Source organism: Hippichthys cyanospilos, chromosome 9 (genome assembly GCF_059441005.1).
Source record: "Hippichthys cyanospilos isolate Australia breed blue-spotted pipefish chromosome 9, RoL_Hcya_1.0, whole genome shotgun sequence".
NCBI classification, from domain to species: domain Eukaryota; kingdom Metazoa; phylum Chordata; class Actinopteri; order Syngnathiformes; family Syngnathidae; genus Hippichthys; species Hippichthys cyanospilos.
Window position 1 is genome coordinate 20,547,760 of NC_142377.1, and position 15,799 is coordinate 20,563,558.

A 15,799-nucleotide genomic window follows, 5' to 3' on the forward strand; every position below is an offset into this window, starting at 1 on the left:
CTGCCCCCTCGATACTGCATGTCGCCAGTTACACTGCACAGAAAATAGCTGCCCATCCCACCAAAGGTTTTTAGATGCCTCAGATGAATGCGTGCGCAGCTGTCAGTAATTTATACAACAAAGAACCACTTCCTACTTTTGCATGGATGAATCATGGGAAGTAAAGTCAGACTAAAGCGAATTGCGCGTTGTTTTTGCTCATTTTATTTTCAGCCAACTTGTCGTTCCTCGGTTTTTATTTCTGAAAATTTACTATCAACCTTTCAGCTAGCTAGCATCAATTAGATTAATATTTTACATAATTTTGAATGAAAGTCATTAAACAGAAAATGAGTCACCAACAGAGATCCAATGAGGTAAGAAAATGTCTATGGCTTTCAATGCGATATTGTCTCGACATTTTATTTCCTTCAATTGCATGTTTAAAATAGCCACTAAACCGCACACTATTAAACGGAATAGCACATCAGAGGTCAAATAAAACTGCTGTTGCGTTAGCACCAGCTTTAATGATCATCAGCTTTATATTGATTGAAATTGAAATTACATGAATGTGATATTAATGAACATTCATTAAAACAAGCCACTGGTGAAGCCCTCACACCAAAAAAAAACAAAAAAAAAAAACCATCAGATCTCCTGCAGTAAGTTGGTAGGGAAGAAACCCAACTTGCGTCCCGTGCTGACCTTCAGGTAACCATTCACCTCATCACCTTTCTTCACAACAATCTGCGCACACACACACACACACACACACAATTAATTTTGTGCGTCTCACACAACCTGTGTCGCGTATTGTGTGTGTGTGTCTTACCTGATCTTTTTTCAGCGTAATTTGGCCCATCTCTTTGTTGCCAACAAAGGAGCGCGTCACCTTGTACACTCGCTCACCAGCCCGAACTCGGATGATGTAGTTGGCTGGGATGAAGCCCGTCCTCTCTCCGATCTTTCCCTGACAAAAGATTGACAAAAACGCACTATTGGATTATATTGGCCAACATCTAATATCTCTGATATTAGCACTCCTATATAAGCCCTGTCATATTTTCTAACTGACTATCATTCTTTGTTTGAATAGTATCACTTGATGAAATGTAATCCAACAGCGTTAAGGGAAGCATCGTGTGCAGCTCATGGGTTCTCTCCAGGCACTCCAGCTTCCTCCCATACTCCAAAAACATGCTTGGCAGGTGTTTTGGACATACTAAATTTTCCTTAGGTGTGATTGGGTGCGTGAATTGTTGTTTGTCCCTGTGTGCCCTGCAATGGCTGGCAACCAGTTCAGGTATGTGTGTATTTTATAGAAGAAGTTCAATGGATATTTCCTAATATACAGACAGCCCCCCCATTTGTTTTTTGTGTTTTGCTGAGTAGACTGTTTCTAATGGTGTCACACATACCTGTATGCGTGGCACAACTTGATATTTGTGTTCTACCTGTGAGATCACAGACAGTTAAACGATTGTCTGTGATCTCACTCCTTTCGCTGAGCAGGCGTGTCCTTAATTTGAGGCCCAATTACAGCCTCCCTACTTTTGCCAAGTAGACTCAGCTACAAAGTTGTCATCTAATTCAACTCGCTCTTTCCGCATGTGATGTGAGACCCCCCCCCCCCCCCCCTTTTTTTTTTAACGATGTGTGACTTATTTCTAATTGGGTCAGACCTTCATCAACTAGCAAGCGCTTGTGGAAAGGCCTTTATTATTATGGTATATAAAATAGAGATATCGTTTTAACTACAGACAGAAACGTGAAGGAATTTAAGCAGTGCCATCATACAAATATCCGTTGTGTTTGTGAATGAATATCTTAATGCGAACATGAAATGGAAAACGCCACTAACTAAGTAACGAAGAGAACGTTTGTTGCCGGGTTAAGCTTTTGAGCACCTGACTTTCAAACAAAAACCCAGCATCAACTATTTACATTCTTGTTGAAAAGCCAGGCACACTCACCCTCCACCATTCCTCATTGGAGTCATCGATCACTGTGATGCGGTCGCCAGCGCTAGGCAACAAACAGGATGTCATTACTGACACATTAGGAAAAAGACGTGATAAGTGTGAGGACATGTGTCTGTACACTTACTGTACGTCCAGGTCATCTTTCTCAATTGCCTTGAAACGGTACAGAGCCAAGTAGTAATGAGACTGAGTAAACATGCCAATCTTCCCCGGCTGAGGCTTTTTACTCTGAGTAACGCAAAAGAAAACTGACATCAAATTTGCTGTTTTGTCTCATTCTAGATGAGCAAGCGCGTTCATGTATGTTCAACTGACCTTGTCGTCTGCTGGAGCCTTGTCTCCTTTCTTGTCGCCCTCTGAGCTTCCTACAACATATCCGTGAAAATATATAATAAATGCAGTCATTTGCAAAATACAGTGACAGCAACAAAATATTTCGCATGATGATAATAAATTGCAAGTTACAACCCATAAAGAGAGTATCACCATTATTTAACCACAGTGCAGATGTTTTCATGATAATTCACCAACAATACTGACCATAACAGAGAAATTAGCTAAATTAAAGTGGATCTTTGATATCCATATTCGCCAAAGGTAGTAAATGAGTCAAGATACTGTTATAAACTGATTCACTGCTATGTCAAAAATCCATTTCAATTGGGCTGGTGGTGGCGGCATCGCAGCACTAATAACTGAGGGTATCAAGTTACCAAAACTATGTCACAATACTTATCACACAACATACACATTATTCGAATTAACTTTGACAGCAATATCTACATGTATCAAAATACCTTTCCTATGAAGCAGCTTGTAGGACTGCAAATGATGAATTCCATATTTGAAAAACTTGTAAACAACAGGAATATTGTGAAAGTATGGCTCAGTGGTGGTTTGCCAACCAAGAGGCTGTGAGTTTGATCCCCTGACACTGAACCCCCCAATTGCTTTGAATGAACTTTAGAAAGAAAAGTAGTTGTCCACGATACTGGTCATTTGATAGTAGCACTTGCAGTAGGTCCTCAACCATATGGATTATATCCTTTGCCGATAACGAATTGTGTTCCAATACATTTCCAATTAGAAACTGTAACCATACTGATAACCCTTGGCAATGATACTGACAGTATCACAACACTGAACAAGAATTACTGACTCACCTCCATCACCTCCATTCTCCTGCTGTTTGGGCTGGGACTCATCTTCCTCCATCATCATCATCATCATCATCTAAAAGAAATAATATGCTCTGGCTCAGATTAGTGTAATAAATGGGATTGTAAAAACCCCGCTTGCGCACACACTGACATTCTTTTTGTCCTCGGAGCCTTTCTTGCGCTCCTTGTTGGCCATAATGACACCGATGCGCAGCGTCTCGAAAACAGGGTCGGTGCGATTCGACTGTGCTGGCAGCCCGAAATTACAGAGAAAGAAAACAACAATGCGGGGGATGGAAACAGGTAAGCAGCCCATATAATGACAACAATCCGAGTGCAATTGTGTTATTGTGTCATTAGTTTGTTTCACCCAACTAGTTCGACTCACAGAAGGGCAACAGCTGAGAGACGGTAGCATTCTGCTGGCTGCTATACAGAGGAGAACTGTACGCTCTTCTAAAGCCTGGTGGCTGACAGACACACAGCAAAGTAAAGTCATGGGAAGCTTTGCAAAAGATACTGCCAGCATCACAATACTTTTGTAATACTGAGGTCAGCAAGTATATTGCATCTCGATACTGTGTGCGAGTGATAGACGATGATATCACAATGCTGACAATGAATACAGGCAGTTTCCTCAAACCACATTGATAATATCATGATGCATCGATATTGACATGATAACTATACAGGTATAGATTGGTTAATGCAAAGAAAGCTCACAATTTTGCCAAAGCACCTCTGGAACTCCACGTACGATTGACACTGGTGGTGAATGCTGGTTTTGCAGTTCTTGCAGCGCAATGCAAATTTGTTGTTTACTGAAGACAGAAACGGTTAATAAATGAAATCAATACGTAAGGCAATAGGTCAACTGTTGTAATGCGTCAAGTCCCGCACATACAAACAATCATGCGGGCGCACACGTCACAGAATTTGGGCTTCTTGCAGTAGTGATCCTTGAACTTGTGCGGACGGTCGTTGATGGGCTTGATGGACTCGGGCGGGGGCGGCTCGTCCCGCTCCTCTACCTCTACCTCCTCATCATAAATGAAATAGACCTATAACATAACACAGGACCATGTACTGAGTTAAGACTTCTTGAAGAAAACTAATATTGGTTTGGAGATATATAGAACACTTATACTAGATGCACAGGTGGCGCTAAATTGCTGACTTTTAGCAACAAATCATATGAAACACAGCTATACAACATCTGTCACCTCAGTTCATTCTGACTAATGTCATAAAATGAGTTCAAAAAGTAACACAACCACAGGTGGAACATCTTGAAAAGGCTTAGATCCCAAAATAACTTTTGACTGGCAACCGGCAGAATCCCCAACTGAAATGTAACAAAGCTCGACGACGCTACTCCTATATACACTATTGCGCTGATTACACACACAGGCGTACATTTAGGTTTCAGACATGAGCGGCCTTCAACTCTCTGTCATTGTCAGGATTACAGGTTGTGCTGCGCTTGTCAGGCTGCGGATTAGCACTGCAATCAGCGGTTAATGCGGCAGACCGTTCGCACATTACGCCACCGTCACTCGGCGACTCTATACGGCTGTCAGAGCTTCGAAAGCCAGTGGCCACAATGGCTTGGAACATTCCGGGCCAGCATAGCCCTCGACATTCGCTGCGATAAAAGTATTACCCCAGAGAGGGGGCAATTGCGTCTGCCCCTAGTCTTCAAAGGTATAGAGAGGTTCATATGTCGAAAATAACTCTACATGGTACCACACAAGTGCAATTTCTGCACTCTACAATGTGGACTCTGATAATAGTGAGGCTGTGGTACATGGAAACGCGAGACCGCAAAAACCACCAGGAAAACTGGATTGTTTGTACTTAATAAAACAGAAAGTAAATGAATCAGTGCATGTCAGAGGTGATCGTAACTGCATATGCACTCCTCCAAGACGTGATCTGCTCCCACCGCGACATCGACCAATCTAGTCACGCTGTGAGCCCAATTACGCATCATGTACAGTCGGAGTGCCCATTAGCTAATTGACTGACTGTTTCGCCAGTCTTGTCCACTCTGTTGACTGTATGGTTGAGTACACCTCAAGCAGCTGACTGAGTGAAACTCAGCCTAACGTTTCTACAACTCAAGTGAGAGCCTCTCCATTGGCAGTGTTGCAGAATGTTAATTACAATAGTGTTGCGCGTTTTGGGCCTTTATGTGACAAAGCTGTGTGTAGCAGGCCCGAGAGAGAGGAGTGCATGAGGCTCACGGCAGGAGTACTAAGTTGCAATGTTAGTCCTTCTTTACCGAGAATGAGTAAAGAACACATGTATCTGCATATTGCTTTATACTTTGTTTGCATGTGTTGCTATCATTTGTGTTGAAACAAATTGTTTAAAGATGTATAAAACAACAGCTACCTTAGTTAGCCTGTCACTTGTTTTGCCATTAAGCATCGCCATCGACTCATTGTGTCACGGAAGAGAATTCTCGTCTTTTAAAATAGTAACAATAATGCTAGCACATCTAAATGTTTTCAAGAAAGTCCAGACGACTCTCCCTCACCCTCAAATCTTGCTAATATTGTTTCCAAAATGCATTTGTACATATATACACATGATCCCGTTCAATTACAGTAAATAACGATTTTTGGTTAGCTACCATACATAGGAATAAAACTAAAAACAACCTTCTGCCTTTCTGTTACAGATGACGACTTTGCTGGTCCGTTAATAATAAAGAGCACTGCAAACGGTGATCCCAGGCTACCATGGCAATAACTAAGACGCAGCCTTATACTCTAAAAAGAATATTTTAAAGTACAAATTTTACTTATCAGTGCTTTGATCCAAAGCAATTACAGTATAGTGTATTTCACTTGGGAGACAGCCTGAAGAAATATGTGATATGACTTACTGTGTTATCCTCCTCTTTCACCACATTATCTGGTCGAGGGGGGTTGTCATGAATATCCACAGAGTCCTTGTCATCCAACCTGTCGTCACATAGCACATTACCCTGCGGCACTCAAATAAATGGTGACAAATAAATAAAACAGGGCTTCAAAAATTACACCATTCAGATTTAATAGGAATCAGTGTAACCATGCGTACTCACGAATCATAGTTGGCCATGGTGCAATGTTGGCAGAAGGTGAGGTATCAGGACTGAAAACTGTCAAGAGCTAAGTCTTTTGGGAACACAAGTATGAAAGATGACCATTTAGTTATGAGACCTACTAGTGTTCCTGCAGTCACCGCAAACACAAATTGCATTAAATAAAAGAAACAGGGATCACACTGATTTTTTTAGTTAGTACAAAACTAACTAGTTGTGATCTGTCTGCCACTTACATTTCTCTGATGAAAAACATTCAAACATGCAAACTTAAAAAAAAAAAAAAAAGTAGAGTTAGACACACAGCGTGGTTATCAAACTGACCATTTCTAACTTACGATTCTGTCTGGCCGTCTTTTCAACGTCCGTTCCAAAAGAGACGCCAACAGGTGGAAGATTGAGAAGAATGCCAGCATGGCCAGCCCGGCCAGACTCTCCATTCGAGCGCATGCCTGACAGTTTGGGACAGCTGAGCACTTGAAAAGTTCTGAATGGCTCTCCCATCTGAATAGTCAGGAATTATACAGCTCCCCCCAATTGCACTTGGCCTCAATATAACCACTCATTTAAAAAGGGGACTACCGATGACCTATCCATTTCATTGCATCACAGAAAAAGATATTTTCTAATTCAATTTCTGTACAATCATGACAATGTATTTTTCAGTTTTGATTTTAGTTCATTGTACTTACAATCCATCAAGGGAAAATGCATCTTGTTGTCACGGTTTGAATCGCTCCGTGTTTTGGGCTCAAGTAATCTGGAATGGTCCCGTAGAAATTAGAACAGCTTCCTCTGTATACATTTTTGAATCTAAACGTCATTTCTACTCTTTTGGCACATTGTAATGATCACTACTCAAGTTTTTTTTTTTTTTTTTTTTTCCCCTAATTTAAACATAATGAGGACAATCCCTATCAAAATTAGGGATGGTTTGATTCGATCCACTTGATTGGTATCATGTCCATCCAGGCCAAAATGACTGGATCGGCATCAGATTGTTTATATTAGAACTAGGCGATCCAATTCATTAGTTCAAACAAAATCCTCAACCTTTGACCGGCACGCCATAGAAGAGCCAAGCTATTGCCACATTGTGGCGTTTTCATAACATGACTGTGTCCTGTGCTTGACTGGTGACCAGAGAGGAACGAGCATTTCTCACATCGTGGAAGTTACCCGCAACGCTAATAAGGACAGGCAAGAAAGAAAACTAGATAGATTGCAGCATCAAAAATAAAATTTAAAAAAAACTAACTTTTACTCAGCCCCAGCATGGTTTCATGGGCATAGAAGAGATAACCAGACAACTGAATGTGTACGTATTGAAGGGTAACAAAGGCACAACAAGATTTTTTTTTTTTGATTTTTCACCTTTTATATTCTTAAAAACAAACAAAAAATAACAGATTAAATAAAATATACAGTAGACATATGCAATCATTGTGCACTTCAACTACAATTTCTGATACTTTCTGCACAGCTGTCAACAAAAAAACGCAAACACAATGTGGTTGGAGGGGAGTCGGGCATTTAAAGAGGGGCTATGTGGGGAATGGGTGTGGGGGATAAAAAGGGAAGGAAGGAGGAAAAGGAGAAGAAAAAAAAGGCAAAAAACGTTTTTCACTCGGGGAGGAAGAAAGAAAAATAAATCACTGAATATATAGATTTCTTTATTCCTTACATCACTTATATAAATATATTGAACCCTCTCCCTCCCCCGAAAAGAAGAGCGCAATACAGAACCCCACAACAGCAGTAAGGCAAACAGAAAGCTAGAGAAGAGCGAGAGACAGAGAGAAAGAGAGAGTGCAGAGCAGCATGAGACATGGCAAGATGGACTCAAGAAAGTGTGTACATCAGCGAGGTGGCAGGAGATGTTTGGTGACGGGAAAAGCGCTGGAAGAAGAAAGGACGCACGGAAGGTGATGGACGAAGAGGTTTGACTGAGGTTGACAGTCCAGTGTGTTTTCTTTTCGTGTGCTACGTGACCCTGTTGTGTGTGTGTGCGTGGATGTGTCCCCCATTGAATGTATGAGATGGCATTTTCCGTATGATGGCAGCACAAACTAAATCAAGGGTGAAACGCATGCTCGCGTGTCCCTTGTGCTCTTCGGCAATATAAATACAAAAAACGAGAAATTAAAAACCAACGACTAAATCAAAATTGAAAGCAAACACCGACCACCTCAAGATTCACACCTTCCCTTTTTATATATTTGACACATTTTTTTTTTTGGAATTGTACACCAAGAGCAGCCCCCCTCTTCCCCCGACCCACCTCAGTCCTCCGTCTTTTTTCCACCGCTCCATGCCTAGAGTCAACGCAGGATGTCCTCTCACTGAGAGCTGGCCCTCTCCAGCACGCGCAGGTCATAGTTCTTTTTGGCGGCCCTCAGTTTGAAGAGGCCGGCCGCGCTGTTGTTCAGTTTGAAGGAAGCACTCTGGGCAGCCATGGTGCTGGGGAACACGGCCACCACCGTGTACAGGTGTGCTGGGTCACTGGCGCCGCAGCCACCCGCAGCCCCGGCGGGTCCGCAACCTCCCCGGCCTCCCTGAGGCTCCTTCAGCCACTGGATTTTGGCGCCGCACAGCGACAGCTGGTTGAAGAGCTTTTCAGCATCTGGACGCGAAATCCCTTCGGGCAGGTCCGTTACTTCCAGGACGCGACTCACCACTGAGACAGGAGCAGATGGGAGGAGGGTTATGGTGACAAGATAGAGGTTGGCGGGCCCCCTCGGACTCCCTTCTCAAGCGAGAATCTGGCTGAATATGATTATTCACTCAGTACAGGCCCACTTATTGAATGACTTAACGATGTCAACCCTGAGCTAGTGACCTATGTTGTGAAGTAAATTAAGAGCGCTTGAGTGTTTGTTCAGTTTGTGTTAAAGGATTGAAGAGTGCATCCATATGTGAGGGTATTACAGAAAGTAAAATTCCTTCCCCCAAAAATGATCTGCCTAATGTGATATGGGAGCCACATCGTATGATTTGCGATACACCTGCTATTGTTTTTGGGAATCCAGTCAAAATTGCTGTTATGCATCAAAGCATAAAGCACCTGTGAGGCCCGCTGGGTTTTCCATTGAACAAGGCTTCATCTTTAAACCAAGAGCACCATCTAGAGGACTCAAAAATATTACAACCCACCATTCGTGCATGTATGTCACTCATCAATGGTCACTACAGATTATTTTTTTACTTTCAAACTGAACTGTAGCAGACAAGTGTGACATACATGCTGTGATCTTGACAACAACTGATTCTGAAAAAAGACCCTCTTCTTTCATCTATCGCTCCTTGGACAAAAAGGCATATGTGGAAATATATTTTTATTTTATGACAATTGAAATTTTATGACAAATTCTGCATTGTGACATCTAGGCCTGTGTTGGTAGGTTTTCCCACTTTGCAGTCCAGCTTGTGTTGTGCCTCTGAGCTTTAAAAAAAAAAAAAAAAATAACACTGATCCCCAACATTAACATTTGTGGTATCGAATCATTATTGATAACATTCACGTTATTTACATGAATTTTGGGGATTTGCAATTTGGGAAAGGCTTCAATGCATGGATTTTTTTTTCACACCGAGGGATGTTTTTGCACATGCAGGTTTCGTTGTAGAGGAGTTCAACTGTATGTCTCTTGGAATGTGTGTGTGTGTGTGTGTGTGTGTTTTTTTTTGTTGTGTGTGTGTGGGTGTGTGTGTGTGTGTGGGGGGGGGGTTATTCCCGACATTCTTTGTATGTAGTTAATAAATAAGAATTCAACACCTGGACCTGCTGTGTAAATCCAGCCTAATAATTCCGCCTGAATCATTCTGCAGCTTTGTGATGAATACATTATTTTGCTGCATCACCTCTGTGATATTAAAACTCACCAACATCAGTGGTGCCGAGATCAGTGGATGCAGATTTGAGCGTTTGCTTCTTCCCCCGTGCACCATGTTTCATGCCTCCTTGGCCCTGCAAGCCACACATTGCATTGCACTTACATTGCAGTTTAAACACTAGGCGGCGCCAAACACAGCGTGGGAAATTTAAAATTTCCAAGTATGACCGGCCCAACCTGATGGGAGTTGTATGACGACTGGCCATGCATGAGTTGAGGAGGGCACAAGCTGTATTGGAGAGGCTGTCCCAATAGAGAGTAGCGGCCATCGCCTGAACACAAGTTGAATGTTCAAAACACAACAATAAGACCTTTCCTGCATAAAAATCTGTCGCAGCACATTTTTTTTTAAATTTTAAGATTCAATGCAATAGCTGTCTGACTTTAAAATATCTAATCCAATATAGAAAGACTATTGCCAGCACTATATATGTGTAACAATTCCAAGTGCAGATGAGGTAGCCATGTGTTATGAACAGCATGTTTAACGTGGCACATTGCCAGTCTTGTGACCCAATGAGGTGACCTGATAGCCTATTGGCTTAGTCATTACCTAAGCAATAGGGGTGGGGGGTAGATGAAAGATCAAGTCTTTGGCAAAGAGGAAGAGGCCAAGCCTTCAACATTTAATTAAACATAGAGTTAGAGAATAGAACAGGCCGAATGGAAGCTGCAAACTGCACAAAACTAGCTTTATTGGCCATTTAATGGAAACTGACCTTTTTTTTTCCTACAAATAGTTTTGGATTTTTTTGGGAAACAGCAGTGGTAAGAAAGGATGGGACGGGAGTCGTTTTCATCAGGAGATGATAGGAGTTTTTTTGTAGGAGTGAGATAGGACAGGGGGAAAAATCCACTCCTGTGTCAACCTCTAAAATCTATAGTATGTTTTACAAACGCATTATTAATTTACTTTTTTTTTTTCCTAAATAAATGCCACACTCAGTCGCAAGTGGATGCGTCATGATCACCTGGCGCTGTCCCTCCTGGCCGTGGAAACTGGGGAATTAGGGGCAATGGTCCCAAGCCCGGACAGACACTGCTGACGCTGCCAGAGGGAGATGGAGTGGGAGACTGAGTTGGTGAGGTCAGCGGACTCGTAAGCTGGGTGCTGGCCTGCAGATAACCAGGAGAATATGCACAGTAGAAAGTGAGAACTGATGAGTGTGAGAGCTTTGCTTAACTTGTGTAAACATACAGTATGTACCTGTGGAGTGTTGTCAGATTTGAAGAGCTCTCCCTGCTTGCTGGGTCTTTGCTCTATGCTGTAGTACTTGCACGGGTTCCACTGGACCAGAGGAGGATTCTGAGATGGCTGGGGTCCATTAGGGACGCTGAGCTGCATTACCATGACTCCAGGACCAGGAGCCGGGACTCCTGAAGACGCAGACATATTATCAGTAATCAAAGTTGTTAATATGGTATAGTATTATAGTACAAGTATAAAAAGAAGTTTATGGCATATTGTTTCAGTGTGTTCAGACGCAGCAAAGCATTAGCAAGGACACATCTAATACATTCTCGAGTGATAAAAAAAAAAAAAATGTTATTTTGTTTCACATTCAATCACAGCCAAATGGGTGCACAAGTCATTGGTGTTTTTCCAGCTATCCAAAAAGCTTTCAAATATTATCCAGTGGCTAACCTCATACCCCTTTTTTTCCCTGTCTGAACTTTCCCCAGGTAAACCTTCACCTGGGTTTTATGTAAACCCTGAAAACACACACAATGAGAGCTAAAGAAGGTGCACAAATTGCCTGAGGCATCAACAAAGTGATGGACTTTACACTCCCATTTTCAATAAGTAAGAAAAGGGAAACATGTCAGAATGTTAGGGTTCTCACCTGAATATTGCTGCTGCAACTGTTGTGGGTTGCAGGGGGACGGTGATGGTGTGATTTGATACTGCTCAGAGCTAGGGGCCTGCAAGTAACCTACTGATGGGCTGTGGAAAAAAGTTAACGGGCATTGGTAAAACTCTTTTATAGAAGTACACATCAAAGGCTTTCATCCATTCTAGAAAATTATTATTGCAATTATGTGAAATGGCCATTGGTTATTGCACTGCCAGGTTAAAACAGTCATTGTATCATTAAATGAATTGAATACAGATGATTCGCTACTTGGATCATGACAAACTGTACTATTTTTGGAATGGTGAAATATTATTTTTGCACAGCAGGTGGCACAACACCACTATATACTGGGACTACAGCACAAAGGAAACTTCTCTGGATTTAAATTACCAGGTACAAACAGATGCCCACAAAAGTGAATTCATACCTTGTGCTGTTCTGCTGTGTGGGTGTGATAACACTGTAGTATACAGGCATGGGTCCTTGAACCGACTGGCTGACCGGAACCATGACCTGCTGCTGGTACTGCTGCTGCACCACCTGCTGACTTTCATTACCTACTGGCACCTGCACAACAAAATATCTAATAAAACAAGAGTCTGTGGATTTGCATTTCATATTGTGACAGTATTTCTGTATTATCAGCATTACCTGATAAGATGGCATTTGCGGGTACTGCACCATGATACTTTGCATTTGTCCTCCAATGCCAGCTCTCTGAGAGTTGAGCAGGGTAGGGTTTTGTGGCTGCTGCACCCCTATCATGCCCTGGTAGCTAGGCTGCTGGCTGGTCATCATGGTCTGCAGACCTGGGAACAGCAAATGAGAATTTTAGAACAAAAAAAATATACAATAATAAAATCAAACGATTGCTCACTGTTAAAATGGAAGGCTACTAAACCGAAATATACAGATAATCTCGATAGGCAGAATTTGAGCATTTTTTCCTCCACCTTTCGATCAGTCTTATTTTAAGATTTTTGGGGGGAATGCAGTGTCCCATTATTTTTTCAGCCAAATATCAAACAAGACAATGGCCAAGGGTCAAGGTTGCGCTGACCAAAATTCATGTGGATCCGGCAGATCTTCAAACACAGAGTACAGTGTTTAATGGTGGCCTCTATTCAATACAAAAGCAACCTTAGCAAATTAGAAATGAAAGCTACAAGCGGCCGACTAGGTTATCCCAGCATATGAAAAAATATGCAAAAGAAAACATTCTATGGGGGTTCTGTGTATGGAGCATTGAAGAAAAGTACAGACCTGACTGCTGTGCAGGCTGAGGCATGGGCTGCGTGCGCTGAGCAGTGTAAGACACCTGATGGGACATGGGCTGGGCCACACGGTACTGCTGGCCTGAACTGGGATACTGGCCAGGGGGGTAGTACGAAACTTGTATCTGAAATTAAAAAAAAAAAAAAAAAACTTTTTTTTTTTTGAATGAACAGGCACTATCCAGTTACATTCAGGAAGGGGACCTTCTTAAAAGGGTATCATTGGCACGGATTACACTTTATTTTTCTTGTTAAGTGGGAAAATGACAACATACATTGTACATTTACTAGGCACATGAATGCACTTCAGGGGTAATGTGTGATTTTGACTAGGGGTACATAAGAAATGGGTTGAGAATCACTGTATAACATGATAATCATACTTTAACACTTAGGATAACGGACATGTTGTAAACTAATGATCCCTTAACAAAGCAGCATTAAGGGGAGAATATTGGTTCAAGTTTTAAAGCCTCTTAGAATAGACTATGGTCAAAGCTCCACATTCACCAAATTTAAGACTGCATCCCTTTTATTTGTCTATTGAGTGTGGAAATACATAGTCAAATGAAACTTTCCACGAGAAAAATCAATAGCCACTTGTGTCTTATACAACAAAGCTAAAAGTGGCAAATACAATTTCCAAATGAGAAATCCAGCAGGAGGGCCGAGGGGAACGCAAAAGTGAAAGAGGATCGATCAGTTCTTCCTGCACGAAAACACGTAGCCTTTTCTGAGGGTGCACCTGCCAATATCTCCACTCCTGTTACACTGGGGACTGCCCACACATTGAACAACACAGGGCAACACAAGCAGTGAGAAGAAGGGAAACTAGTGTGTGCGTGGGTGTGTGTGTGTGTGGTAAACTGTGCACTTGTACGGTAAAAAAGCTTTAGGAATGTACAGACACTGTATTTCTTTTCACCTGGATGCAGTACTATTGGCAAATCCTCTCACAATGAGTGTGCGCAGCTATTAAGACACAACTAAAAAAGCCTACCGGTCCAGGATTAACCAATGCTTTTACCAAACACTTCCCACTATGTCCATTGTTGTGCATTTAATGGCCAGTCACATGAACTTTGACATTCAGTTCCTTGCTTGAGAACAAACATAGGCAAAAAGTTAAAAAATGCTGTACAAAATTAATTTAATTTGTAAAAGTCATAGTGCATTTTGGTCTGTCCTGAATTGCTTGAGCATGGAAGCAGAATATCCCAAAATGTTGTGCATCATGTATGTTTATGATGAGTGACTTACCTGCTGGGGAGGAGGTGGCTGCATGTATCCTTGTGGGGGCGGCGCCTGCATGACTGGCTGAGACGGAGGAGGTGGCGGCGGCGGAGGGTGGGGATGCCCCGTGGCAGGCTGGTAGCCAGATGGAGGAGGCATGGGCTGGCCGGTCGTCGCCATGATGTAGCTGGTTTGAGGAGGAGCGTGCTGTGAGAGGACAGTTGGAGGAGCCTGGTACAAGGGGGGAGGCTCAGGGTTCTCGCTAGAGCCCTGGCGACTCAGCGTCATTTGGCTAAACTGGGGTGCAAGTTCTTCTCCCTAGGGGGGAAAAAAAGATTCAAATGTAAAAAAAAAAAAAAAACACTACTTCTATGTTCAGTTCTGTTTACTTATTTCACTTAAATTAAGATTTGAATTACCAGAGGAATCAAATACAAGTACACTGTTATCAGCATAAAATTGAAACATTTACTATGATCAAATATTCTCTCAGCATACTTTGTTATATGGAGCAAGAAACACTGCAGCGTTTGAAAGGTAATTAAAGTTAATACCTATACAATTTAAAAGGAGCGGAGGGTGCTAGTGTCTAGATAAATACAGTATAGTATTGGTTAATTATTGTCTCAATGTGTCAGTCAAACAAACAAACAAAAAGTAATGACATCACAAAATGGGCTAGTACCATTGTGTACTGCTGGGGAGGAGAAACTGGCAGGAGAACCTGGGGGCAGGAGGGGCTGGAGTAGGAGACAGGCTGAGAGGGCTGCAGAGATGCTACGGGCTATAGACAAGCATGAGCCCGCACACACGCATGCATACACACCACCAGAAGGAGAGCGCAATAGGAAAAACACAGAACACAGCAAGAAGAAAGGTGTCAGAAGCAGGCGGCAGAAAATTAGGATCCATGAAGACATTGTATACGTGAGTCAGATGACTGGAGAAAAGCAGTTAATGATAAGATGGATTGTTAAGAGAAAAAAAAACCTGTCACTGAATGATAAAGACTCTGAAAATCCCCAAAACATTTTTCCCACTACAAATGACAAAAAATTCTAAGGTGAACCACAGTAAAATCCAAAATGCACTTATTTGTGCTGAGTCTCACCTGAGCAATGATGTGGTTGCCAATGGGGTGCTGCTGAGGGGTCGGCAGCAGGGCAGTCTGAGGCAGGGCCTGAGGTTGCGGCTGCTGAGGCGGCTGCGTTGGGCAGGGGAGCAGGCTACGGCTAGACTGAGAAGCTAAAGGTGAGGGACACACATCAGGAATGACTAGGGGAAGGGAAAGTGCTGTAAAAAAGTATGGGACTTGATCGACATAA

At 42.3% G+C, this 15,799-nt stretch overlaps 2 protein-coding genes across 8 annotated transcripts in view; both read right to left on the bottom strand.

Annotated features, from left to right (window-relative positions):
* Positions 1 to 371: 371 nt before the first annotated feature.
* LOC148419396 (SH3 and cysteine-rich domain-containing protein 3-like) lies at positions 372 to 6,755 on the bottom strand. Its single transcript, XM_088423819.1, has 13 exons — positions 6,557 to 6,755; positions 6,219 to 6,291; positions 6,018 to 6,096; positions 4,029 to 4,185; positions 3,848 to 3,945; positions 3,513 to 3,594; positions 3,276 to 3,373; positions 3,128 to 3,197; positions 2,280 to 2,329; positions 2,089 to 2,192; positions 1,956 to 2,007; positions 815 to 952; positions 372 to 729 (listed from the first exon to the last, which is right to left on the bottom strand). Exons 2-13 carry the CDS (start codon positions 6,233 to 6,235, stop codon positions 631 to 633), a joined length of 1,044 nt encoding a protein of 347 aa, XP_088279945.1. The 5' UTR covers positions 6,236 to 6,291; positions 6,557 to 6,755; the 3' UTR covers positions 372 to 630.
* A 1,115-nt stretch (positions 6,756 to 7,870) lies between these two features.
* The window catches only part of r3hdm2 (R3H domain containing 2), a 40,228-nt gene continuing 32,299 nt past the window's right edge, over positions 7,871 to 15,799 (bottom strand). For 5 of the 7 annotated variants that reach the window (XM_088423674.1, XM_088423672.1, XM_088423673.1 and 2 more), the window contains 12 exons: positions 15,586 to 15,719; positions 15,160 to 15,258; positions 14,502 to 14,792; positions 13,231 to 13,366; positions 12,619 to 12,776; positions 12,395 to 12,534; positions 11,956 to 12,056; positions 11,319 to 11,488; positions 11,083 to 11,227; positions 10,289 to 10,383; positions 10,101 to 10,185; positions 7,871 to 8,895 (listed from right to left, as the gene is read on the bottom strand). In XM_088423674.1, coding sequence (XP_088279800.1) covers positions 8,558 to 8,895; positions 10,101 to 10,185; positions 10,289 to 10,383; positions 11,083 to 11,227; positions 11,319 to 11,488; positions 11,956 to 12,056; positions 12,395 to 12,534; positions 12,619 to 12,776; positions 13,231 to 13,366; positions 14,502 to 14,792; positions 15,160 to 15,258; positions 15,586 to 15,719 — 1,892 coding nt within the window. In that variant the 3' untranslated portion in view covers positions 7,871 to 8,557. The remainder of the gene's footprint in view (positions 8,896 to 10,100; positions 10,186 to 10,288; positions 10,384 to 11,082; positions 11,228 to 11,318; positions 11,489 to 11,955; positions 12,057 to 12,394; positions 12,535 to 12,618; positions 12,777 to 13,230; positions 13,367 to 14,501; positions 14,793 to 15,159; positions 15,259 to 15,585; positions 15,720 to 15,799) is intronic. The other 2 variants (XM_088423676.1, XM_088423675.1) reach the window with 1 other exon arrangement.

Excerpts from the sequence above, each read along its gene's own strand:
- LOC148419396 (XM_088423819.1), bottom strand. Across the intron at positions 3,198-3,275 it reads GCTCCGAGGACAAAAAGAAT|ATGATGATGATGATGATGAT; the intron begins GTCAGTGTGTGC and ends TATTTCTTTTAG. Across the intron at positions 2,193-2,279 it reads AGGCTCCAGCAGACGACAAG|AGTAAAAAGCCTCAGCCGGG; the intron begins GTCAGTTGAACA and ends TGCGTTACTCAG.